Source organism: Malus domestica, chromosome 05 (assembly GCF_042453785.1).
Source record: "Malus domestica chromosome 05, GDT2T_hap1".
Classification (NCBI taxonomy): domain Eukaryota; kingdom Viridiplantae; phylum Streptophyta; class Magnoliopsida; order Rosales; family Rosaceae; genus Malus; species Malus domestica.
Genome location: NC_091665.1, coordinates 15638359 through 15665752, shown reverse-complemented (window position 1 = coordinate 15665752; position 27394 = coordinate 15638359). Strand labels below are relative to the sequence as shown.

The 27394-nt window shown below is 39.2% G+C and overlaps 2 protein-coding genes across 7 annotated transcripts; both read right to left on the bottom strand.

Annotated features, from left to right (window-relative positions):
- Positions 1-10987: 10987 nt before the first annotated feature.
- LOC114823309 (uncharacterized) lies at positions 10988-13971 on the bottom strand. 4 transcript variants are annotated; one of them, XM_070822294.1, is made up of 4 exons: positions 13655-13971; positions 12269-12700; positions 11641-11907; positions 10988-11330 (listed from the first exon to the last, which is right to left on the bottom strand). In XM_070822294.1, the coding sequence occupies exons 1-3, from the start codon at positions 13760-13762 to the stop codon at positions 11665-11667; spliced, it is 783 nt and encodes a 260-aa protein (XP_070678395.1). In that variant the 5' UTR covers positions 13763-13971; the 3' UTR covers positions 10988-11330; positions 11641-11664. The 4 variants fall into 4 exon arrangements, with proteins under 4 accessions (XP_070678395.1, XP_070678396.1, XP_070678397.1 ...); XM_070822295.1 differs by having other exon boundaries at positions 10988-11348; positions 13655-13969; XM_070822296.1 differs by having other exon boundaries at positions 12269-12658; positions 13655-13960.
- Positions 13972-15743: 1772 nt separating this feature from the next.
- Positions 15744-25904, bottom strand: LOC114823311 (probable N-acetyl-gamma-glutamyl-phosphate reductase, chloroplastic). 3 transcript variants are annotated; one of them, XR_011581290.1, is made up of 15 exons: positions 25712-25882; positions 25404-25544; positions 25083-25190; positions 24861-24947; positions 24713-24763; positions 24529-24600; positions 24167-24286; positions 23925-23985; positions 23743-23823; positions 23367-23446; positions 23182-23271; positions 17344-17661; positions 16648-16776; positions 16374-16526; positions 15744-16043 (listed from the first exon to the last, which is right to left on the bottom strand). XR_011581290.1 is itself a non-coding variant. In XM_029098798.2 (14 exons), the coding sequence occupies exons 1-13, from the start codon at positions 25763-25765 to the stop codon at positions 16419-16421; spliced, it is 1182 nt and encodes a 393-aa protein (XP_028954631.1). In that variant the 5' UTR covers positions 25766-25904; the 3' UTR covers positions 15744-16043; positions 16374-16418. The 3 variants fall into 3 exon arrangements, 2 of the variants coding, with proteins under 2 accessions (XP_028954631.1, XP_028954632.1); XM_029098798.2 differs by lacking the exon at positions 17344-17661 and having other exon boundaries at positions 25712-25904; XM_029098799.2 differs by lacking the exon at positions 17344-17661 and having other exon boundaries at positions 16397-16526.
- Positions 25905-27394: the final 1490 nt, after the last annotated feature.

Genomic DNA, 27394 nt, shown 5'->3' with positions numbered 1-27394 from the left:
GTTTGGGTTAAGCATTTGTTATTGGAAGTTCTGCAATTTCCAAGGTGCAAAGGAGCACCAACAATTTGCGAAGAAGATGCCATTTTTTACATATTGATATTTTTAATAGAAAAGAAATTAAAATATAATAATAATAATTTATTGTTAGTCCAACTTCTTAGTCCGACATTGCAACAAACGTTTTATTAAGTTAGTCCAAATTAGTCTAGTCTAAGCCAATCCAGCTTAGTCCTTTAAGCTAGTCTAGTCCGAGATAGTTCGGTGCAACAAACGCACCCTTAATGCACAAAATTATGAATTAGTATTATTATTTTTTAATTGGCACGTTATAACAATTTAATACATTGAATATACAATGAATGACATGAATTATTTTGTAAAATATATAAAATTAATTAAACGGATATAACAAGTAACTGATTCAAAAACCCATCCAAGTATTAATAGGGGTAGTTTAGGCATTTGAAAAATACACAATTTGAAAAGTCAAACTTAATTAGAGAATTTGTTTAGTTGAAAACTAGTCAATGAGCTTTATTCAAGAAAACAAAAAAAGATGGGTTTTAGTAGAGGAAAATATAGTTTCAAGGGGTAATACCAAATTTTCAGTTTTTATTATTCAGCTACAATCCTCATCAAACAAAAATAGTAATGGGAGCTTTGTCTCCATCTCTGCATAATCCCTCTGCTACTGCTCTCATCAAAATCAAAATCAGACAACAACAAATTCACGACTGGTCTGTGCAACAACTCGTCGTGTTTCTGCAAGCGCTTGATCTCACTGATGCCTCACAGGTGTGGTGGTTTGTTGATTTGAAGTGGGATAGGCATGGGCAGATGCTCTGAACCAGCCTGCTTGTAGGATTTTCTAGTGAAGTCACAGATGAGGCGTCAACCTTACCTCTAAGTTAGGATGAAGCTCCTACCCGCCACCAAAAATGGAGGAAGATTAATTTCCCCATTGAAAAAAAAAAAGGAGTTTCTGTTACATAAATTGAAGATGGGTACTCTGTCTCTCTTTATTTCTTCAACCCGCAGCAGCACTTTGCAGACCCACTTCTGCAGCCTGCGCCTTGAGCCCACGACTAGTGGCTCTCCCTCCGCAACTGCAACATAAGCTTCAAGTCTAGTCCAATGTTTCTCCTTGTGCCACCAATGAAGCTAATTACTCTAGCTTTTGCCTCATTCAGACACACATGAAGACCTTATTTAGCTTCTGCAACCCGCAAAGCACAACCCAATCGCAACATGCAACTCGCAGACCTTCAAACACGCAGCTTCAACCGCAGCCCACTTTCTTCATTTATCCACTTACACAGTAAAACACCACGAGCTTACACACCCACAAGGGTATACGCTTCACTCTTTCATGCTCAGGCCATGCCCAAGACTTTGTCGTCCCAAAAATTGACCGATCTGTCTTCAACAAAAACGCCGAGTTAACACGCCACAACCTTCACTAGCTCTCACCGTTGAAGCTTCTACCTTCAGTCTGCAACCTGTGCAATTTTAGAACTTCAACACCAAGTCGAAGGAGCCCAGCAAAACCCAACTTCCTTGAACACTAAATAGCAGGGCCTGTTCTGGGTTTTTTGGTGCCCAATGCGAAAGTTCAAAATGTGCCATTTTTCAATACGAAAACATAAAAAAATGTCGTACCCAGTGCACAAGGCTCCCGCTTTACGCAGGGTCTGGGAGAGGTGAATGTCGGCTAGCCTTACCCCCATTTTATGGAGAGGCTGCTCCCAAGTCTCGAACCCGAGACCTACTTTTACACAAATACACATAACAAACTTACATATGTTTAAAAAAAATTTATTTAACGAGGACTGGAACCAGTCAAAGCTGGGGCTTGGCACTCACGTCCAAATTATATTACTTGAGAAAATATATAACGGGAAGGGACATAGTACTTAAACCCCGACAATAAAAAATACAATCATATACAACCATTCCTAGTGAAGCTTCTTGAAATTTCGTTATCCTTTGTTTTTTTTTTCCTTTTCATATTACTACAGAATTGTTTCCTAAAAGACATGGTTTCGATAATTTGTTTACAAAAATTACCTACACATGATATAACAAAAATTTCCTATCAAAATTATCATTCCAACACATATTATATATTATAAAAGCACTAACACATAGTTTAACATATTATAAAAATTGAACCTAAAAATTGGGTTTGAAATGAAATCAAATAATTCAATTAGTCAAGAATTCAATTCATCAACAACAACAATTCTATACATCAATTATCATATAATTATATGTCACTTGCAAAATTTTATATGAAATTATGAATTGATAACTCAAATTTTAAAAATTAATTTACCTCAAAACTCAAAAGGAAGGGTTAGTGGTGAGTGAGTGCTCTTGCACTTGCAGTAACCAATGGGCTTGGCGCTAAGCTGAGGACAGCCGGACAGGGACCTCGTGTGCTGCAACAGCTTGCTGGTGAAAGGGAGTCAGGGGTCAGGACGGCAGGGAGAAGTTGGGGAAATGGGGATTTATGGGAGTTAGGGTTAGTGGGGACCGAGTGGTCCCTTTAATGTTGTTTTGTTCTTTTTTTTTTTTTGGTTGATTATAATGCCCAAAACCTGGACCATCGAGTGGTCCCTCTAATGTCATTTTTTTTTGTAACGCCCAAAACCTGGACCTTTTTTTCATCTTTCCTAGGCTCTTGCCCTATTTGGGCTCTGGACTTTTTTTTATTTTTTCATTTTTTTTATACCTAGTTATTTGGGTTATATTTTTTTGGTACCCCCTTCAGTTTTGGGCCCTATACAGTTGCCCCTGTGGCACTGGGCCTGGGCCGGGCCTGCTAAATAGTTGTATTTCTGGATTTTCAGAGCTTGCAACTCCACAATCGTATTGGTGTTTTGAGGGTTTGTGAGGATCTGAGGGTGGGGAGGTCTGTGTCTTTTGGTTTCAAGAGGTAACTTTAACTTGTAGGCAACCAATCCTACCTTTGCCACGATTTCATAGGGTCCATAGTATCTTAGCTGCAACTTGTGGTAGCTATGTGGTGCTAAAGCTTGCAACTGATAAGACACCAATTTCAAGTACACAAACTCACCCACTTCGAAATGCCTTTCAGTTCGTTTCCTATCACTGTACTGCTTCATTCAATTCTGTGCTACTTCTAAATTACTCTTCAACACTGATAACACTTTGTCCCTGTCCATTAATTCATGTTCCACAGGTGCTACTTTTGCAGTCCCTGACTCATAAGGAATTATTTGAGGTGGAGAGTATCTGTATACTATTTCAAAGGGAGTATGCTTGGTGGAAGTGTGAAATGAGGTATTAAAACACCACTCAGCCCATGGTAACCACTGACACCATTTTTTAGGTTGTCTCCCTACAAACCACCGTAGATAAGTCTCTAAACACCTGTTCATTACTTCTGATTGCCTATCACTCTCGGGGTGATACCCTGAACTCATACACAACTTTGAATTTTGTAACTTGAAAAGTTCTCTCCAGAAGGCACTTATAAAAACCGGATCTCGATCACTCACAATAGAATTGGGCATTCCATGAAGCTTGAATATATGTTCTATAAAAAGCTATGCTACAGTAGATGCAGTATATGGATGTGACATTGGAACGAAATGAGCATACTTGGAAACTTTGTCTACTACCACCCAAATCACAGTTTTGCCCTTACAGTTTGGTAGACCCACAATAAAATCCATACTGATATCACTCCAAACTCTTTGAGGTATGGGAAGTGGTTGAAGTAATCCCGGAGGTGAAATGTTATCAACCTTACTTCGTTGGCAAATAGGACATTCAGCTATGAACTTTTGAATATCATTTTTAATTCCCTTCCAATAAAATCTTTTCTTAATTCTATGATAGGTTTTGAGTACTCCTTGGTGCCCGGCAGAAGGGGTTGAATGATACTCTTCAATAATCTTTATAAATCCGGTCCTATTAATATTCTTTTCTTGTAACAGAGGAATCCATTGTCAAAAGAATACCGATTCATCTTCGAATTACTAGACTCTTCCTGCTGAGCTTGTATCCACTCGTTCTTCTTGTCCATAATCCATCCATCTTTTTCACTACTTCTTCTCAACTCATCCATCCACCCCGCATAAGGATAAGAGATAGCAACACATTCACTGCTTATAGGAGTCTCCCTGCCTTGTTCTTGTAATAAAGGTGCTTCCTGTAACCTGGACAATGCATCAGCTACTACATTTTGAGACCCGTGCTTATATTGAATCTCATAGTCGTACCCCATAAGTTTCGATACCCATTTCTGTTGGAATGGAGTGCTTGTTCTCTGACTTCAAAAATATTTGAGGTTGTTGTGGTCCGTGCGAATGACAAAATGTCTCCCTTGCAAGTAATTCTGCCACTTCTTGACTGCATACACTATAGCAATTAACTCTCTTTCATAAGTGAAGAGTGCTTGATTTCGAGGACCAAGTGCTTTGCTAGTGAATGCTATTGGTCTCCCCCCTTGTTGAAGAACAACCCCGATACCACTACCGGATGCATCACACTCTAATTCGAAAGGTTGAGAAAATTAGGAAGAGCCAGGACTTGTGGAGATACCATGATTGCTTTCAAGTTTGCAAAAGCTTGTGTAGCTTCCTGATTCCAATGAAACCTATCTTTTCGAGTCAATTGATACAATGGTTGTAAGGTTGATCTATTCTCGTTGCCATTGGGAGGTTGTGATGTTGTTTTAGGTGTACAGTGGCTATCAACTATGAGTCCAATTATGTGGGACTTTCAATTGTTGACAATGGAGTTCACGAAGGATAACCACTGATACAAATTGTCTCACACTGTGTCTCTACCTCCGTTAGTCCGAGAGATTTCTCTTCAGCACATTGATAAAGAGTTGTGTAACTCTAACTTGGGCATTTTTCTATATTCTATGGAGAAGAAGACATTAGAATCTTGTGACTTAAGTAAGGAGCAGTTACATGAACTTCAGCAACTATTGGGACAATTTAAAGATATTTTTCAGATTCCTACCAAGCTACCACCTCGTCGAGCCCATGATCACTACATTCCTCTAGTACAAGGAGCTAAACCACCAAATATTAGGCCTTATCACTATGGTCCTTTACAGAAAGCTGAAATTGAGAATGATGTTCAGGAGTTATTGGCTACAGGTTTCATTCGCCAGAGTCATAGTCCCTTCTCATTTCCGGTACTTTTAGTGAAAAGAAGGATGGCAGCTGGTGAATGTGTATCGACTATAGAGAGCTTAATGCTTTGACCATCAAGGACAAATACCCTATTCCACTTATTGATGATCTATTGGACGAATTGTATGGGGCATGGTATTTCACTAAACTTGATTTACGATCTGGATACCACCAGATTCTGATGAGTGCTAATGATGTGGAAAAAATAGCATTTAGAACTCATGAAGGACACTACGAGTTCTTGGTGATGCCTTTTGGTCTTACCAATGCTCCTGCTACTTTTCAAAGCTTGATGAATGATACAAACCAAACCAACAAGGTCTCAACCTGCAATGGCGATGTCGACTCTAACGAATAGAGAGCGAGAGGAAGAAGAGAGAAACCAAAGAAAGATACTATTTATTTTTTCCAACTCCCTTACACAATCTTATCCTTTCGATCTAACAACCCTGCACAATCTTAACCCTTTGATCTAACAACCCTTGCACAATTCATAACAGACTTAGGTTAGTAAACGTTATTAATGCTCTGTTTCAAATACAAAAAAGTCAAAAGAAGGGGTTGAAGTTATAAAGGCCCCAAGTAGCTCATGCCATCTCCAACCGAAGAAGAGCCAGATGACTCGTTTTAGCCCTCTGGTCCTCCAAGAAATTAATATTTTAATGAATAGTGCATAATCATATTTCTTAGGCTATCTCCAATCGAAGGTTGGCCAGAGGGCTCGTTTTAGCCCTCTGGCCCTCCAAAAAATTAATATTTTAATGAACAGTGCATGACCATATTTCTTACCATCTCCAACTGAGGGCTAAAGGGTCATAGGGCTCGTTTTAGCCTTGTCACTAAAAACCATCTCCAACCGAGGACAATTGTAATTGGTTTGTATTGATAAATTATGGAAGACATTACTACATAAAAGGATTTGGTTGTTGCCATTCTTTTGAACATTGCAATCTTTTAAGTTCACCACTCCCCTCGACAATTCCTGGCTTCACCACTGCGAGCACCCCGCTTCATACCTTCAGGTTCCCATAGAAGGATTCGTGTTAAGGCACCCCTGTCGAAGCACAAAAGTTTATCTTCAACCAGGAGGCCAATCACAACAAGACTGATAGGAGCATATTTATGCGACTTAGTTAGCTTGTTTCTTGGCATTTATGTTGTTAGTTCGTAGTTATTTTAGTATTTTAAGCTATTTTCGTGTGTTTGTAGGTCCAAAAGGTTAATGTGGCAAAGAAGTGCATTTTTGAGCATTTTTTGGCATGGAATGGATGGCATATGCTTGGAGCAAAAGGAATGGACGAAATTTGAAGTTTGTGCATCATCCTCTCCTTATAAATAACCATTTTAGCACACTCATTTCACCCAACACATCAATTCACCTACCACTACATCCACTCATTTCACCCAACACATTCACCTACCACTACACCCATTACATCCACTCATTACCACAACCCACTACACCCATTACATCCACTCATTACCAAACATCCACCCACTACACCCATTACATCCACTCATTACCAAACACTACTCATTACCAAACATTCATCCACTACACCCATTACATCCACTCATTACCAAACATCCACCCACTACACCCATTACATCCACTCATTACCAAACACTCATCCACTACACCCATTACATCCACTCATTAACACCCACTACACCCATTACATCCACTCATTACCACAACCCACTACACCCATTACATCCACTCATTACCAAACATCCACCCACTACACTCATTACCACAACATTCACCCACTACACCCATTACATCTACTCATTACAACTCCATACACTCCTCTCCCTAGCCTATAAATACATCCACCCTTCACCATAATTTGGGGGGCCATCATCCAAAGACACTACATTTCACATCTCACAACTTCATTCACAAACACAATTTCCTTGCCGTGACCTCCATCCATTCATCTAGCCATACTACATCTCACCAATCCATACACTTTCATCTCTTAGCCGTGCAAATCCATTCCATCCATATATCCATACATATCCTAGACATTTGTGCTACAACAAGGTGGTGAAAACAAAGGTCCTTGGCGTTTCAAGCTTGGAACTTTGGAGCGTTTTATGTTGGAAATATGCCCTGAAAGTCAATCTTTGGAAGAAACCTTTCAGGACAATGAATGGATTTATAGATGACTCTTATACATCAAATGGCAAAGATACTAATTAGGACTATCTCTATAAACGATATATGTCCTAAATAGTGAATCCATGGACAATGGATCGATTGAAGAAGTAATCTAATAAAGTTAGACTACAGAGACCTTCTTCACATAACCATCATGTCCAAAAGGTTCCTGGTCATAGGATTGTCGGAGAGATACTGACAATGCATAGACCGGTACATACTATGTCCGCTTCAATAAGAAGGATGGAAAGTCTCATCCCATTCGTGTATTGACACTAAGACAAGTATGTAGGTGCTCATTAAGGGAATGAGTTCACTGAACACAATCGAACGAGAGTACTTGCATGGAGGTCCACTCACATGTCAAGCAAGTAACTCTAATGGTTGGAATAATGTAAGTAGTCCTTTGACCTGAGGCATCATCGTTGTCTTGTGGTTAAGTACTTGATCTTTGATTATGTCAAAGTCACTCCAACCGCGGGTGTCCACGGCATAGTTGGGGTTAAGCCACTTAGTCATGAAGGCAGGTGAATGCGCAACAAGGAATCTCTAATCCTCGTTAAGAGATGATGAATACTCTAAGATATGATTCGGGAATCTTCGGCCGAAGTATCGAGCGTAATAAAGGAAAGCGTTCCTATACGACTCAATAGAATCATATAAGAAGGAATAATCACATTAGGGGTTTGACATAATAAATCCATACCCTAGTAATGTGATTGAGAGTATTGTTTTAGAGAAGGATCGAATTACATTGTAATTCCAACTGAATAGGTTCTCCGAACAACTTCTACATTAGCTTGGGTAGCCATGATATATGATTAGATGTCACTCATGGCTTGTGAGTTCTTCTAGATGATTAAATGTAATCGTCAAAGAAGAAGGTGAATTAAAAGTAAGTTTTAATTCACTAAGTGATTGGATTAAATATAATCAATTGGATTGGTGCCAATCACCTCACTGCCTTGCTAATTAGAACCTAAAACGATTGTTCACCAATACACTATTGTAGTGAGTAATTAATGGATGATGGAAATAATTAATTGGATTAATTAAGTGTTGTGATTAATTAGAAAGTCTAAAGAAATCATAAAAACGATATAAGATCGTTTTGGGCTTAAAGAAACGTTCGAGTTTAATTGGGCCCATTGGGCCTAAACCCATTGGGCTTTTATTCAAGCATAAGATGACTTGAAATGATAAAAGCCCAAACAACACTAAGGAGGCCGGCCACATAAAGGGAGAGAGAGGAAGTCAAGTGGTTGACTAGGTTTCTTTGTTCTATAAAAGGAACTTTATAGAGATATTTTTCATTAGGGTTTTTGGGTGTTCAAAACAACAAAAGAGAAAAAGAAAATAACTCTCTCTTCAACACCAAAGGCCGGCCACCATAGGGACATTTTAGCTTATCATCTTTTTCTCCCTTTGGTTATTCCTTCATCATTCTCACTACACTAGTGGGTGAGGATCTTTAGAGGTCTTCAACTTTGGAGACTTGAAGAGAACCTAGGAGCACTCATTTGTAAACAAAGTGGAGGAGGCAAGGAAGGAGGCTAGGCTCAAGGAGTTCAAGGAGCAAAGGGCTTGGAGGTGGTCCATCCTTGGTCTAAGATCTAGATCAAGAGGTATAAAACTACTCCTAAACTTTGTTCTTCACTAATTTGTTTTTTATGCATCTTACATAAACCTATGAATCTTGAAGGGGATTTATGTGACTATTGCTTTGATATTATATGATAACATGCTTCCGTTGCTTTCGTATATAAATTTTGAATTGTATATGCATGCTAGTCACTAGAAATCCCATATGAATCTCATAGATTTCCCTTCATTTTAGGTGTATTCCATTCTTGCTTTCAATGTCTACTTTGTTATTTTCTAATTTTGTTGCAATTATGAGTGGCTAAACCCCTATTTAGTTAGGGGGAAGTTTGAAGCCATGAACATGCTTGAGATTTGAATTGATTTCTTCCAATTGTGATTTGATAAGTTGTGATTGCAATTCAATTATCTATTTTATTCATAACTGATTCTTGTATGTTTATTAAGGATGCATACTTAGTTTTCATGCATGAATTAGATGCTAGAATATAAATGAGTTTCACCTAATCGTTACAAGTTTATATTCATGAGTAGTGAAGGTTGTCTATCACAATCGTGTTAATTGAATTCTTGGCAATTGTATCATGCATTCATAGTTATAATTGTCTCGTCAACACTTATGATTTTCATTGAATGTAATGATCTCTGATTGTATCTCTATTATGCATTCATATAGGGGACTTTTAGAGAATGATTTGGGCTGTAGCATGCATTCATCCAATTCAATGAGTAAAGGAAAATCTGAGGGTTAATTTGTGCATCACGGTTAATCTGGTGTGTTGAGTATCATAGTTTATTGAAAAGCAATTGGAAATCGATTCATGTACAAGTGTGTCATGTGTGAAGAACGGACCTCTAACTAATACATCCATCATTTTATTTCTCAAATTCATTTTATAATCTGCCTAATTTTATAACTTGCTTGTTTATTTCAAATTCATCCAAATCAAAACCCCCATTTTACTTTCTTGTTCCAAAGTGTTTAAAATATATTATGTTTGTGTTTTAGAGTGTTTTGATTTTAATCCATAATGTCATAATTGTACTTAAACTCGTCATTAGAACTGACGAATGGTGATTATGCATGAATTTATGTATTGTGTCAACTATTCACTATTAATGAGAACTCTTTCACCCCGTGGATGTAGCCCAACTTAGAATGAATCACATACATCCTATGTTTGCTTCCCTACCTCTCTCTTTACATATTCACCTACACTTCGTGACCGGAGCAACTGTGCAAGGGTAAAAACCTTTAACACTTTACGTTGTTCCAAAGTCTCACTAATTTTGTATATCAACAAGCTCATCATTTTTAGGTTTTGTGAATTAAAAATAGGTGCGTTTAACAGACCCAAGTCGCCAAAACGTAGAGCCCGTAGAGGTGCGAAATAGAGGTTGAGGAAATCCTTTAACAGAGACTCCTATATTGAACTAGAAGATATTGGAAAAGTTGCATTGATCCATTCATTCAGCAACTAAACATATAGCTTGCATTACTAGGAGTTGAGGTTTCGATTCATTCCAAATCTTTTCAAGCTATTGATGTTCGATTGAGAAGGTTTTAGAAAAGTAACTGAGGTTATAGCCCAGAGTCTCTCAATCTGTAAAAGTGTGATTGAGAATATTTGTGCTATAATTGAACCCTCAAGCTACATATCATTTGAGTCACATTTGTTGTGTTAGTGCCACAAGTGAAGAAACTCAACCTTGAGTTGCCGTTCCTGTGAAGACGCAACATGGATCCCCTTGAAAAATTTCATGTTGCACAAGGGGTACAAATTGCTTCTCTGCCAGCGGATGGAGCTCTCTGGAGTTCCTCTAGTTTTTTACCCAGTTACGGTTTTTTGTATAGCCAAGAATACATTAAACACATATCGAATTGTGGTATAAAATTGCTATATCCTGCCCAATACATTGCGTGTATAATTAAAGGAGTATAGTTGGGCATAAATTGCTTTTTACTCGGTCATGCATGACTTCTATAGGTCTGAAGCATGTGTAAGATCCTATACTACGACCCAACTTCTAACAATTTCCATAATTTTGGAATCAATGGTATATTGTAAAGTCGATGATTTCTGTTTAAATATGTCCTTCTCTAGGGTACACTTGTATGAAGACAAACAATCACAACACAGAGCTTCAAGAATCTGTATATCGTGTATCAATAATTTTCCGACATACTTAATATTAAATTTCTCCTTAGCTACTCGAAACCTGCACGCCTTCCTCTCCCAACCAAACAAAACAAATAGAAATGAGAGTTAAAAAGGTTTCCTAACTAGGCAAAATGTGTAGCAGTTACCTAGACCACCAAAGGCATCCCAAGAACCGCTCATTATATCTCCAAATCGATGCTGCTTCACCCTTTGAGTAATTTCTTTCTGCGGAGAAAATTTCATCTATATTATATTGGAAAAAAAAAATTAAAGGGTCACAAAGCAAGGAAGCAAACACATACGGCTCAGTGACGTGAAAAAAACATTTAACTGGAAGGTGGTGAATTAATGATTACATGAAGAGTTAAATCACTTTACCAACTAAACAAAAGAAGAAAGCCTCGAGGAAATGTGGGAGATGTATAACTATTATATGGAGGAGAACACCTACTCTATATGGTATGGTATAGACTATTATGAACAGTGAGCAGAGTAAAGACTCAAAAAAGAAAACAGAGAAAAAGTTAACAAATACCTGGTGCAGTTTTGGACGCACGAGCTAGAGCTTATTTGGCTCAACTTCAGACTGACTGTCACTTTCAGCATGTTGTGATGGTGCCATTCTCAATGCCTTTTGAGGTCTTCTGTACCACAAAAACGCAAGCCATAATGTCCTCAACAAACCCCCATTAGCAAAGTGTGGGACTAATATTCTCCCACAAAATGGGTAATATGGACCCGGCAATTTGAGCAGTGTGAAGAAAATTGCCATAAGAATCAGATGCCAGGGAACTTCTGCATCCTGACAATTAAAACCAGACAATAAGAACTGTTCCAATAGAATGAACTCACAGAAGAAAATTGCAGGACGCCTAAGACAACTAATATTGAAAAATGAAGAAACCCTCCAAGTGCTTTACTCCACTATCAAGATATGCAGCAATTCTAAGCGAGGGTATAGAAATGCGAGTCAGGAAAAGTATGTTGTAGTCACCAATCATTTCTAAAGATCGCCTTTTTTCTTTATATAAAAAATTTCTAATGATCTTCTGAATAAGATTTAATCAACAGAGTAAACCACATTCCTGAAAAAACCCACCCCAACTTTGTACTTGTTCAAATCTTTCTACCATGCGTAGGAGATTTAAGCAAGGTAACTTTACCTTAAGACGTGGAGAAGCATCCAGTGCTGCCAGTTTAAAGACTTCGGCAATAGTCATTCCAAAGAGGACAGGAATAGGAATGAAAAACAACTTCCTTTCATGAGCACAGTAAGACATTTCACTAAGCAAGGAAACTGCAAATAGAGGTACACACAAGTACTTGACAACTGCTAGTATAAGGTCAATGATGAGTTGAACAAAGTTTTGTGCTGCTCTTTTCCAAGGGAAGCTCTTGACAGGCTGTGGAGAACTTTCCCACACTTGTCTCGCTTTATCAATCAGCTGATCAAATTTCATCTTCCCCGAGTCATCCGGCTGTCCTGCAGTCATATTTATCGCATGCAAGATATTGTGCCGAGAATTTGTACGCAGCCCATAAGGCTTAAAACTCTGACCAAAGACATGTATTTCATTACACTGTGCCACACCCATCTACAATGAAATGAAACTTGTTAACTGAAAATGCTACTCGACCTAATCCAACTAAACTCCATCTAACAAAAATCTATACACCAAACTAGTTTCAACATTCATTAGGGAAGGATAATGACTAGAAACAATGTATTGCCAAATTTAATAATTCCTAATTTTGATACATCAGATGTTTGGAGGTTTCTGAATTTATTCCATTAGCAAGCACAAAACGTCTCTCTTAGATCATAACATGCTTGTGCTGACAAAGTGGAAACATTTTTTTATACAAGCAATATTAGGGGAGGGCTGAGGACTAAGGAGGATATCAAGCTCAGGACCTCATGTGCGAGGGTGAATGTTTCGGGTTTCTTTATACAAGCAATACTATGGAGGAGGGAATCGAGCTCAGGACCACGTGTGCCAGGGTGAATGCTTCGCTTTTTTTATACAAGTGATACTGGGGGGGGGGGGGGGGGGGAGGATATCGAGCTCAGGACCTCATGTGCAAGGGTGAATGCTTCAGATTTGTATACAATCGATACTAGAGGAGGAGGGAATCGAGCTCAGGAGCTCATGTGTGAGGGTTAATGCTTTGGGTTTGTTTATACATGCAATATTAGGTGAGGGGAAAAGCAAGCTCGAACTCATGTGCAAGGATAAATGCTCTTAACCAACGGCGCTACAAACCCCTTGTGAAAAATAGACCCATTTTATACAATTCTTTACCCCAATTGACCAAACATATCAACACAAACTAACAACAACAACAACAACAGCAAAGCCCTTATACCACTAAGTGGGGTCGGCTATATAAATCCTAGAACGTCATTGCACTCGGTTATATCAACACAAACTAAGAGAATGAAAAAAAAATCGCATACAAATTCTAGAAACCCATTTCCTAATATTCAAAATCAAGAATATTTCATTTTTAAGAAGGGGCAGAAAGGGAAGAGAAATTACAAAACCTACCTTGAGCGCATGGGAAGAAGGAGAAGGGTGAGGCCTGAACGCCATTTTAGTGGAGGATTGGAGGTGGGAGGACGCAGATAACAAGTGAGAAGGATAAAGGGTCGCCATTGCTGCTTCCAATGCTCGAGCAATTTCCAGAAGAACTAAAACATAAATAAAATTACAACTCGGTGAAAATTTCTTTGATTCGAAACGCCATGGATGGTTTGGTGAAGGAGGATAAGATGCTGAAGAAACGCTTCGATGTTAGAGCGATTTGCAGACAGTCTCTTGGGTGAGGAAGGGTTTAAGAGGGATAAAGCCAGGATCCGGTACTGGCGCCACATTGTAAGCGTGGCGCCTATTATGCCTTCGAGTTCGAGGCCGGCAGTTAATGGGCCTCTCACGGGCCCAGTTTGCAAGCTATGAGTGAGTTTATCATGGACTTTTTACCCACATCCCTTTAAATGGACTTTTACAAAGTCTTTGATATTTTTTTTTAACAAACGATATTATCTGCCACGTAGTATTACGATCTAGTGGTATTCCTCTTCACTTGTAAGTGAGAGGTCTTAGGTTTGATTCTCACCAAAGGTAAATTTAAACCACATTATTGCTAGTTCATTATAAGACTAAACCCACCCTCCTCCTTAGTGTAGATAATATCGTGTGTTAAAAAAAAAATATTATCCACACTAAGACCATCTCTAACCTTTGGAGAAAAACGTAAAATTATTAGCCTTGAAAATTTAGGTTTTAACCCAGAAATAGGTTTTTTGCTCCAACATTTCTGCCCTAAAATTTTAGCCCTAGATTATTAAAAAATGAATTTAGGCTATATTTTTTTTTAAATTAACTTTTTTTAAAAAAAAATGTAGACTATCCTAAATTAATTTTATGAACATTTTAACCTAAAAATATTTAAATTCCGATAAATATTGAAAACTCACTAAATCGACACATGAAACACTACAGAAGAATATGAAACATATGATAGAGATGTATAAACACAAAACACATGAAACAAAAATGGGAAGAAATATTTTGGAAGATGGTAGAAAAGAAAAATTGGAAGAATTGTAGGAGAAAAGTGAGTTTTGTGTGGATGTTTGAACAAATACATAGGTATTTATAGAGTTTTTGGGTGAAATTTGAGTTAAATAATTTTTTAAAATTATTTTAGCTGTTTTGATTTAAATTTGGGTAGTTAGATATTTTTTTATACAGTTGAATTTGATCATATTAAATATTAGTCATTGGATTCAATGAAATTATAAATATAAAACAAATATAAATCTAGACCGTTGGTCCATTTGAATTAGAGCCATGGGAATAGGCAATAGAATCGTTAGGCTCCTTCTTCTTACAGACAAGTAGCCGACATGGCCACATGGGTGGGGTCAGGAGACCTAGTGGGTGAGGCGCGTGTCGCACATGCGTGCGTCCTTGCCTGGTAGGTGAGCTTTAATTGCGCCTTCTCACTCTCACATGTGCGCTCCACCACTAATTTGGGGCTAAATCATGGCTGAAATTTGGGTTTTTTTTGAGTTCTAACACTGAACCCCATTTTAGAACAAGGGTTGGAGTGTTTTGGGGGAATAGAAGGGAAATTTTAGGACTTACTCCAAGGGTTGGAGTTGGCGGAGTAGATTAGACCTTATAATGGACTAGCAATAATGTTATTTAAATTCGTCTTCGACGATAATCAAATCTAAGATCTCTCACTTACCATTAGAGAAATACTATTATACCATAGTACTAAGTAGCTGATACTTTTTCTTCTTTGTACTAAAGGGTTGGTCGAATGGAAAGCAAGCAAAGGTTGGAAAACCCAATCAAACTTCTACAAACGCATTTCTTGGGGCCACCAACCAGCTTTTCTTTGACCTACCATATTACTAGGGAAGTACGGCGCTGTCTCAAGTGATACCGAGAATCCATGAAGAGAAAGATTAGTCTGTCATCAATGGATGAAGGGAATAACTCTTATTTAAAAATAAAAATAAAAGTTACTTTTTCGTTAACTATTTTCATTTTTCATTACTAAAATTGGTAATGCGAGAGTGAGACACAAAGATGAAGCGTAAGGAAAGTAAGACACGGTAAAATATAGGTACAAAATGCACATAAGGTGCTTAGATAAATAAGCCTAAAATCAGAATCCCACCAGGGCTACAGCAGGAGAAATCGAAAGCATACCATTTACGAAAAACTCTATAGTTCTTCGGAGTACAGGATGCTCTAGATTACAAGCCAATCGCTTTTTTAATTAAACCCAGAAATTAAATGAAAATCAGCATTAAAAACTGAATCAGAAAAAATAAAATTTGAAATTGAAATCTGTAAACTAGAGGTAACCAAAGCAAAGCCCTAGAAATAGTCATGCAGCTCCTGCAAACAGCTTTTCTACCTGCAACAATCAATGGAATGCAACTTATCAGCCAAGGTAATGTAGAAGCCCAAATACAATCTTAAGAAAAACAGATAAACATTGCATCTCGGGTTATATGAATGAGGAAATGAAGGTCAAGATATTCTCAGTGAGATGTATTTTTTTTTGGACTGACAATGAACGATAAACAACAGAGCCTGCCCGATGTTGTGATGGTCTTATACAATAAAGATGTCACGAGGGAGCAAGCGAAAATGGTGATCATATTATAAAGTTGATCGATCGTATTTATGCAAAAGAGAAGCTACTACGATAACAGCAACCAAAATGGCACAAGAGCTAAAGTACCTAGTTTAGACTCATCTGCTTACTCATGTGCGATGAACTTATATGCTAAGGAAACAAGGGCTGATAAAGAAGCCCTGTGTTTTCTGGAAATCCCATCATCACATTAAGATTCTGTAAGGCTTGACCTGAAGCTCCCTTCACAAGATTATCAATCTGCAACAACAAATTCAAAAGCTTGGCTGTCATGTCAACCGATAACAAAATATGTCCAGAGACTCACATGGAACTTGGAAGCAGAAATTTTCAAAACAAAGACAGGGAACATAAAACATACAACAGAAATTATTATTGCTCTCCCAGGAATTCTATCAGGAAAGACATTGACGAAACAATAGTTGGATCCTCGAGTATTATGAGTGCGAGGAACAGCTCCTTCCTCCAACACAACTACAAATTCTTCATCCTGAAAAAGGGAAATAGGTTTGTTAAGATTAAGGATAACAACAGTTTCATCCATCGCACCAACACGAGTATAGAAAAACACATATGATATAGGCATCTAAGCAATATGAACGCAAGAATAATGTGCTTCCCACTGCCAATGCTACACTGCAGGGAGATTAAGGGCCACAAGATATATATGACATGTTTTATTAAAGGGTTTTATCACATTTGGTCCCTCAAATTGAACTTTTCAATCAAAATAGTACCTGAAACTGAAAATCGATCAATTTGGTACTTGAAAATGGGTGTTGCACATGCACATCAATTTGGTCCTCCCTTACCATTCTGTTATTTATTATGTTAGTGTTCTGATGTGTCATACGTGTGGGGCCCACAAGTCTAAAAGTATGATTCCAACTAGATTATATAAAAATAATCATAAATCATTTGTATTTTTTAAACTTCTAAATCTATAAAAACAGAAAGAAAAAAATGAAAAAAGAAAAATGAGTGGTTGCTGAAGCAATGTAGGTGCAATGAAATTCAAATCAAATTGACATAATAAACATGAACTGCTCCATCTGACCTGCATCTCAATATAAACAAGAAGTTGCAGAAGCAGCAGTGCAACACCACTAGTCTTTGATTCATTGTCTTCTGTTGTCATCAACTCTGAATTAGAAGACAGCTCACCACCACCACCGCCTCAGCCGAAACCTCAATCGGCTGGCCTAACCAGGGCCAATCAACATGGAATTTATGAGGATGCAGATGGTGGTGATCGGGATATGGTAGGGATTCTTTGGAAAGTGATGAATCTTTTAGGGAAAGAGAGGAAGCCGAGAGAGTTTTTGGAATGAGAATGAAGGTTGTGTGTTTGAAGAACAAGACCACATTTTGGCTCCTGGCACATATTGAGGAGAGCTTAGAAAGATACATGATGGCAGATTCAGAGAACGAAGAAGATGAGGTCAAACTTTCGGCTTTGTTTTTTAACTTTTGAAACACTTTTTTTTTTAAATGAGGATATCCGGGGTAAAGTAGGAGTAGCCGAAATTGAAGGAAAGATGAGAGAAAATCGGTTACGGTGGTTTGGACATGTGCAAAGAAGGCCTACTGACGCTCCGATTAGAAGATGCGACTATGGGACAGAGGTTCAGGGCCGAAGGGGTAGAGGAAGACCTAGGAAAACTTTGGAAGAGACTCTAAGAAAAGACTTAGAGTACTTGGATCTAACGAAGGACATGACACAGGATCGAGCACAATGGCGTTCTAAGATTCATATAGCCGATCCCACCCAGTGACTTGGATTTTCCAAGTCTCCAACCGAGAAGTTTTCCTCACTCGGAAAATTAAGGGAACACTACCCCAACCTACATGCTCCACTCAGAAAGCTTCAACATACAAGCTTCAACAAAAGAAAATTCAAAGAACTTAGCGAATAAGGCTTTGGTGTATTTAACACAATACGTTGAAATGAAGGAAAGCTTATTTATTGATATCCCCGATAAGCTACAAATATGTACATATACATGAGTCAAAATAAACACACAAGAGGGAGCCTTCACAAAGGTTGCTTAGGAGAAGTCTCAGCAGTCGGTAGAGCCCCAGAAAGAGAAGGCACCGGAGGGGGATCATTTGGAGCCTCAGTACTGGACAGAACCCTAGAAGGAGGAGGCATCAGAGGTTGATCATTTGGAGCTTCATTACGCGGTACAGCCCCAGAAGACGAAGGCAATAAATGCCTTTGGAACAAACCCACAAATCTCTGATGATCAAGTAAAACCTGACCATCAGTTTCCTTCATCTGGTCAAGCTTCCTCTTCATGTTTGTAGCATAGTCATGTGCGAGCCGGTGCAACTGTTTATTCTCATGCTTGAGCCCTCTAATCTCCTGTTTGAGACTCATCACTTCAGCCGCCAATGATTCAACTTGGCGGGTTCGAGCAAATAGGCGTTGGGCCATATTAGACACAGAACCTGCACACTGAACACTGAGAGCCAGCGAATCCTTAACAGCTAACTCATCAGACCGTTTGGAAAGTAGTCTGTTATCTTTGGGAGTGAGAAGGTTCCTGGCCACCACCGCAGCGGTCATATCATTCTTCATCACGGAATCCCCAACGGTAAGAGGACCAGTAGGGGAGACGAAGGATGGGCGCCATATGTTGTCTGGAGAAGGCGGGGCTGCCTCTTCAACAAGGTTCAAGTCAAAACGACGGTCGGAGGGGCCAGACATTTTCAAAGGTGTTGAAGAGAGAAGAGATCGGACAAATCAAGATCTTAGAAGTGCAAAAATGAAGCTTCTACTGGTGGAGATTCAAGTGTGCTTTGGAACTTAATGCCAGCCCCTATAAAAATCTGCACTCGACGGAGCTTCAGAAATCGAAGAGGCGCCTGCTCAGAAATCGAAGAGGCGTTTGCTTTCTCAAAAGCTGGGCTGCTTAGAGATCACGAGGGTTGATCTCAGAAATCGAAGAGGCGTTTGCTTTCTCAAAAGTTGGGCTGCTCAAAGACCACAAAGGCCGATCTCAGAAATTGAAGAGGCGCTCGCTTTCTCAAAAGCTGGGCTCCCCAGAGACCACGAGGGCCGATCTCAGAAATCGAAGAGGCACCTACTTTTCCAGCCTTGTCAGCACCTGTCACACGCACACTCAGCTTTGCGGAAATTATGGGCATTCTATCGAAGACTTCTGGGGAAGTAGAAAACACATGAATCTTACTGTTCAATCACCCACTTGCCACACGCAACAATAGCTCATGGGTACCACAGAAAACTTTGCTAAAGTTCTCTGCCAAAGTTGAGCACGTGAAGCTTGCAGCTCCCACTACATCGCTCTGACCAAGAAGGGTAAAAGAATAGCAAATAAACAGCACTGACAAAGTTTAAACCCATAAATTTTGAAGGTCTAGCTACCATATTATTACCCACAAGGGTAAAGGAACAGTACCACTGCTGGATAATTGGAAAGTCCCTGTGTGTCAACCTCTGTGCTTCGTGGCAAGGTAGACTAGCAAACATGCCCAACCTTTACTCACATTCGAGAAAACACTCCCAATAAGATTGCTTGCTCCAAAATCGAAGAGGCACCGTCCTCCGAATCTCGAGAGCCAGACTCCCAACATGACTACTTTCTTAAAAATCGAAGAGAAGCTTCGTGGCAAGGTAGACTAGCAAACATGCCCAACCTTTACTCACATTCGAGAAAACACTCCCAACAAGATTGCTTGCTCCAAAATCGAAGAGGCACCGCCCTCCGAATCTCGAGAGCCAGACTCCTAACATGATTACTTTCTCAAAAATCGAAGAGACACTGCTCCCCGAATCTTCGAGAGCCAGACCGCCAGCATGGTTGCTTTCTCAAAAATCGATGAGGCATCGTTCTCCGAATCAATCGAAGAGGCGCTCGCTTTCTCAAAAGCTGGGCTGCTCAGAGACCACGAGGGCCAATCTCAGAAATCGAAGAGGCACCTACTTTTCTAGCCTTGTCAGCACCTGTCACACGCACACTCAGCTTTGCAGAAATTATGGGCATTCTGTCGAAGACTTCTGGTGAAGTAGAAAGCACATGAATCTTACTGTTCAATCACCCACTTCCCACACGCAACAATAGCTCATGGGTACCACATATAACTTTGCCAAAGTTCTCTGCCAAAGTTGAGCACGTGAAGCTTGCAGCTCCCACTACATCGCTCTGACCAAGAAAGGTAAAAGAATAGCAAAGAAACAGCACTAACAAAGTTTAGACACATAAATTTTGAAGGTCTAGCTACCATATTATTACCCACAAGGGTAAAGGAACAGTACCACTGCTGGATAATTGGAAAGTCCCTGTGTGTCAACCTCTGTGCTTCGTGGCAAGGTAGACTGGCAAACATGCCCAACCTTTACTCACATTCGAGAAAACACTCCCAACAAGATTGCTTGCTCCAAAATCGAAGAGGCACCGTCCTCCGAATCTCGAGAGCCAGACTCCCAACATGACTACTTTCTCAAAATCGAAGAGAGGGTAAAGGAACAGTACCATTGCTGGATAATTGGAAAGTCCCTGTGTGTCAACCTTTGTGCTTCGTGGCAAGGTAGACTAGCAAACATGCCCAACCTTTACTCACATTCGAGACAACACTCCCAACAAGATTGCTTGCTCCAAAATCGAAGAGGCACCGCCCTTCGAATCTCGAGAGCCAGACTCCCAACATGATTACTTCCTCAAAAATTGAAGAGACATTGCTCTCCGAATCTCGAGAGTCAGACCCCCAACATGATTGCTTTCTCAAAAATCGAAGAGGCATCGTTCTCCGAATCTCGAGAGCCAAATACCACAGACCACTTTTTCAAAGTGCTCTGACAGAGTTAAAACATGTGAAACTGGCAGCTCCCACTACCGTGCTATGACCAAGCAGGGTAAAGGAATAGCATTACTACTTGTTGTTAGGGAGACTCCTATATATGTCGACCTCCATCCCCAACGGACAGGCAGACCTGCAAAAATGCTCAACCCTTCATCATATCTGAGAGGGCACTCCCAACGAAGCCTTTCGAAATATTCAGCTTTCTTTCCCCCCGATAATACCTCTGCAAACAAGCTATACTAGAGCAAGAATATCTCATATCATCAGGGTTAAAAGCAAGAGTATCCCATATCATGCTTTTTCCCTGTTTTTTCCTTTGGCCTTGTTTTTACCTGCAAGACAAGGAGAAAGAGAGCAATCAGTCAGCACTTGGAATCAAGCTTCCAGCCAGGAACTGACTGCCTGGAACCCCTTACCTGATTACTTACCTGGCATTGCTCTCGAGTACTCATCTTCAACATCTTATGTTTCCAGGGAAGATTCCGCATCTGCTTGAGGAACAGATAGGGCAAGTGCGAAGGATACAAGGAAGCATGTGGAGACAAGCGTAACAGCACACGTGCCGATACATCCATTACTCTGTCAAAAGCAAAAGTATCCCATATCAGCAGGGTGGAACGTACTCTAGATTTGATGGACTTGTTTTGACCCTCAAATTCTTCAGTCGGCCTTATACTCTGGAGGAAACCAGAAAACCCTCCAGCTCAGTTCAAGAATAAGCCTGTGGAAAGTTACTTCTTCAAAAGCAAAAGTATCTCATATCATCTCTTCTCATTTTTCTTCTCTTTATCCTTCATGCTGCTGCAAGATGGGGAAAAGGTGAACAATCAGTCGGAGCTCTGATTGCTTACCTTGTCTGTCACCTCTTTCAGCAGACCCCCTAGCTCGGCGACTTGGGGGACTCCTACTACATGGTTTGTATCGCGCTTGACCAAGCCTGAAACTACAAGTAAGCTTCAAGTGAAATTGATACATTACCTTGTGCATCTCCACCAGTTAAAGATACCACCCCTGGATGGAGGAAGAGTACTTCCAGAGAAGATGCCACATCTACCTATGAGACAGATAAGGCAAGTCAAGACGACACCACACTCCGATACTTAGAAGTTTCGTGATTACGAGATCATTCTCCCACAATATTTCCTAATGTCATTTGTACTAAATCATTCACTTGTACTCACTAAAGGAAAGCTTGAACCTATGTACTTGTTCGCTACCTAGGATCTATCTTGCAAGAGAACGGAGAATTAGATGGAGATCTCAACCATAGAATACGAGCTGGATGGATGAAGTGTAAGAATGCATCCGGCGTGTTGTGTGACCGTCGTAGGCCACTGAAGCTCAAGGGAAAATTTTATAGGACGGCAATAAGGCCAGCGATGTTGTATGGCACAGAATGTTGGGCGGTGAAGCATCAACACGTACACAAAATGGGTGTAGCGGAGATGAGGATGCTTCGTGGGATGTGTGGGCACACGAGAAAGGATAAGATTGGGAATGAGGATATCCGAGGTAAAGTAGGAGTAGCCGAAATTGTAGGAAAGATGAGAGAAAATCGGCTCCGGTGATTTGGACATGTGCAAAGAAGGCCGACTGACGCTCCGGTTCGAAGATGTGACTACGGGACAGAGGTTTAGGGCCGAAGGGGTAGAGGAAGACCTAGGAAAACTTTGGAAGAGACTCTAAGAAAAGACTTAGAGTACTTGGATCTAACGGAGGACATGACACAAAACCGAGCGCAATGGCGTTCTAGGATTCATATAGCCGACCCCACTTAGTGGGAAAAGGCTTTGTTGTTGTTGTTGTTGTTGTTGTTGACTTGTGGGCCCCACATGTATGCCACGCCAGTACACTAACAGAATAAATAACAGAATCGTAACGGAAGGACCAAATTGATGTGCAACATGCATTTTAAGGGACCAAATTGATCGATTTTAAATTTCAACAACCATTTTAATTGAAAGTTCAGTTTCAGGGACCAAATGCGATACAAACGCTTTTATTCACACTGATTATTAGAGATGGATGAGATAAGGAGCCAAGCAGCAAAAGAAAAAGTAAAGCAGTATACCTCGTAGGATAACTTGAGGTGTTGGTGCAAGTCCTTGAAATTTAGCCCCGGAGCCAGTTCCACATAGATAGTGGATTGCATACCACGACTCTAAATGACAAAATATAATAGTGCTTAGTCCTTTGTTAGCAAAGAATGAATTGGAAAATATGGATTCTCTAAATGCATATGGGGCTAGTAGTTACCATTGGCATTAGATGTGGAGTAAAACTAACGGTTACTTTTGAACTTGCAGCATCAGATAGTCCCTGCTCAATTTCCGGAACTGAATTTCACAAAAATGATGATCCAGGTCACTACCTAATGTAAGTAATTAAATAAAAACACACATATGACCTCTAGTGTTTAAAGTTTCTACCTCTTCATAAATTCATGGCAATCCTTCCACAAATAAATAACTTTATATAAGTACCAAGAATATCTCGTTAGCCGACCCCACTTAGTGGGAAAAGGCTTTGTTGTTGTTGTTGTTGTTGTTGTAAGTACCAAGAATATCTCGTGATTGTTTTTCTTCTGTCAGACAAGTTAAAATATAAAATTTGTATAAATTCAAAATCTTACCATGACGGTGACGAGTAACACCATAAGAATATATGCCCTCGGCTATTTCAGTGTACAAGTTTGCCTCCTTGGCACCACGCCCTGCACGATTAAGCAGGTTGTACAAGTCAACAATGGAGCACTAAGAGTATATAGGGTAAAATTTTGCATGGAAATGTTATAAACTACAATCAAATCCTAACCTGCTCCGCTAACACCAGACTTTGAGTCAATAATAATATTTTTAGGTTCAATGAGATTGGCCTGCGAGAAAAATGCATTAGGAGAATGATAAGGCATACTTGATTATGGTTTCTATTTCAGAGAGTGACACTCTCCTGTCTGTATATAGGTTGTTACATCTTAAACAGGGAGTGAATTGACCTCGAGCAAATATTTCATAAGAACATGTAATTTTCTGTGAACTTAAATATATAACACACACCTTTATCAATGGAACAAGTGGAAGTTGAACAGAAGTTGGATAACAACCAGGGTTAGCAACTAGGCGTGCACCTTTTATCTCCTCCCTCAAAATCTCTGTCAAACCATAGACAACTTCTTTCTGAATCCAAGAAGATAGCCACTTTTTAAAATTAGCAGAGCAATAAGTTCCAATAAATAAGAGCAAGATGGTGCCTGCGTTTTATAGGTATATACAGTTTCTACAAATCCAAAATGCACTTTATGACAACAAATTAATCATATCAGATTTTTTTTTTTTTAATTTAATTTTTTTTTTTTTTTAGAAGATGGTGGACTTAATAATTCCATACAAGTTTTGATATGAAGAGGAGACTATCTTACCTGCAACTCTGGCGCTCTGTGTACCTGACCATACCATTCTTCATACTCCGAGATGTCTCGTAGACGGAAGTCCTGAAAACAGCATCACGTAAACATTAAAATGAGAACGTATGGAAGCTTTTAAGGTACAGTAGAATGCCAACAAACAAATTCCAAAAGCAATGCAAGGTTATCCCATGCATACAGCAGACAGGTCAACAATCTTTAAACTCCTGGGAAGGCCTTTGATAATTTCCTGCAATTGAAACAATAAACATGTGCATGTTAGGAATTGAGGAGCGGATGCAGTAAAATGAGAAAGGATTGACACTACAGAGGAAAGCAAAAACAACTTGTGTGGTTCCGTGTGGTAAACAACAAAAAACAGCATCCACATCAGAAAAATCAGCATCCTTGATAGCAACCATTTTTGGTAGATCCTGCAAACACAAAAAGAGAATGATAGCTACTAAAGAATTGCCCCAGCCATTAAGGCTCCATTCAATATGCCAATCATATCTTAATTTAAGTCTTTGGTCCTAAGAGAAAACACAATAATCATAACAAAAACTTACTTGAGAAACTAGATGCGGAAACACCGACCCTATTGACTGTCCCGCTTTTCTATCAGCAGTCATCAAGGTAATGCCAAAGTGAGGATGGTTTGCAAGGAGCCGAACAATCTTCCAAAATGAAAGATAATCTCAGTTCATTGCAGGGCAGTAAAAAGTATCTCCTTATCTTCCCCAGTTCAATTCAATATATTAAATTAGTACTAGGATCTAGTGGTATTCTTATGTTGTGAGGTTTAGCCAACTTTCCACTCCTTGGTAGATAATATCGAATTTATTCAAAAAAAAGAAGAGGAAAGAACTGATTAAGAAAAGGGTTTATACCTCAGAACCAGTGTAACCACTGGCTCCAAGAACACCAAGGCGAACTTCCTTTTCTGCTTTCTGGGTCTTTGTACTCACGGAACATTTAACAAACACCTTCTTCGCATTCCACGTATCGGCCTTCGAACTGCTCACCCCGTCCTGCAATTTTGAAACTTTATCAATAAACTTCAACTTCTTCGAAGACTCAATCCAACAAATCAAAGTTTCTAAATTCACTGAAATTTTACAATGCAGGGTTTAAATGGGTTTTTTCCCGCATTTTCTGAGAAAACAGACAGACAGCTAATAGTATAAGGAGTACAGACCTTGCGGAGGCACCCGGTTCGGGAAAAAATGGAGCTGAAAGTCGCAGAGGTCATTCTTCTATCACAAACTTGCAAAAGCAGCAGCCTTGAAGGATTAGATGATCAAAGGAATGCGAAACCACCAAAAGGGGCTTTCTCTTTTCTTTTATCGGCAGCCAAAAGAAAGTAGTTTTTTTTTTTTTTTTTTTTTTTTTTTTTTAATATATTTATTTTATCAGTGGCTATACAAAAGGAGGACAAAAGAAAAGTACCCAAACATCCAGCACAAAGATGGTGTGAGTTTGGAAGGGTTTTAAAATAAGGAAAACTAATGACAGTGTTTGAAAACTTTGAGTTTTAACGATCAAGACAAAATAAAGGATAAAGTAAATAGTATTATGATTGAATTTTTAATGTAAAAATGTGGTTTTTCGTTAAAGTGAACAGTACCGGGAGTTTTTTATTAAAGTTTCCTTTTAAATAACTTAAAAGCCTTTCTTTTTCGCCAAAATTGTTCCTGAGATTTGCATAACTCATCACTTTGGTCCTTGAGATTCAAAACCAATAAAAGTGGTCCCTTAGATTGTCCACCATCCATCATTTTGGTCCTTTTCAAAACCAATAAAAGTGGTCCCTTAGATTGTCCACCATCCATCATTTTGGTCCTTACGTTAAAAACTCCGTTAAGTGTCCCGGAGCTCTTGGCCGGAAGTTTGGGCAATTTCAAATCTTCGTAACTCAATCGTTTCTTAACCAAATTCGACCCATAATTTATCAAAATGAAGATAGAAAAGTGTAGAATAAGATTATACCTATTTCAAAGCCCAATGGTTGCTAAAGATTTCCGGAAAATAGCCTCAAAGTTGACTGGTCTTAGTGAAAACTTGAAAACTCGCTGGAAACTGGGTAAACTTTAAACATTCATAACTTCTTCAATACTCAACGAAATCAAGTGATTCAAAAACGAAGCGAAGATAATGGTACCTTTTTTTATGGCTAACTCGTCATGGTTTGACCGGAAAGCAGCTCGAAAGTGGCTAACTTAAGACCAAGACAGCCACTTTCGAGCCGTTTTCTGGCCAAACCACGGAGAGTTAGCAGTAAAAAAAAAATACCATTCTCTTTGTCTCGTCGAGAACTATTGAATCACTTGATTTCGTTAAGTATTGAAGAAGTTATGAACGTTTAAAGTTTACCCAGTTTCCGGCGAGTTTTCAAGTTTTCACTCAGACCAGTCAACTTTGAGGCTATTTTCCGACCATCTCCGGCAACCATTGGGCTTTGAAATAGGTATAATCGTATTCTACACTTTCCTATTTTCATTTTAATATATTATGGGTCGAATTTGGTTAAGAAACGATTGAGTTACGAAGGTTTGAAAATTACCCAAACTTCCGGCCAAGAGCTCTGGGACACTTAACGGAGTTTTTAACGGAATGACCAAAATGATGGATGGTGGACAATCTCAGGGACCACTTTTATCGATTTGGAATCTCAGGGACCAAAGTGATGAGTTATGCAAATCTCAGGGACCATTTTAGCAATATATCTAAATTATTTTTAGGTTTCAAAAGCACTTCGAAGTGTTTTTAAGGTTCACTTGCATTTTTATTAACCATTGATTTCAAAAACACTTTCATCAAAAGCATTTTCAGTTATTTTAAAAACACTTCCAAACGAGCCCAAAGAAAGCTGAAAATGAAT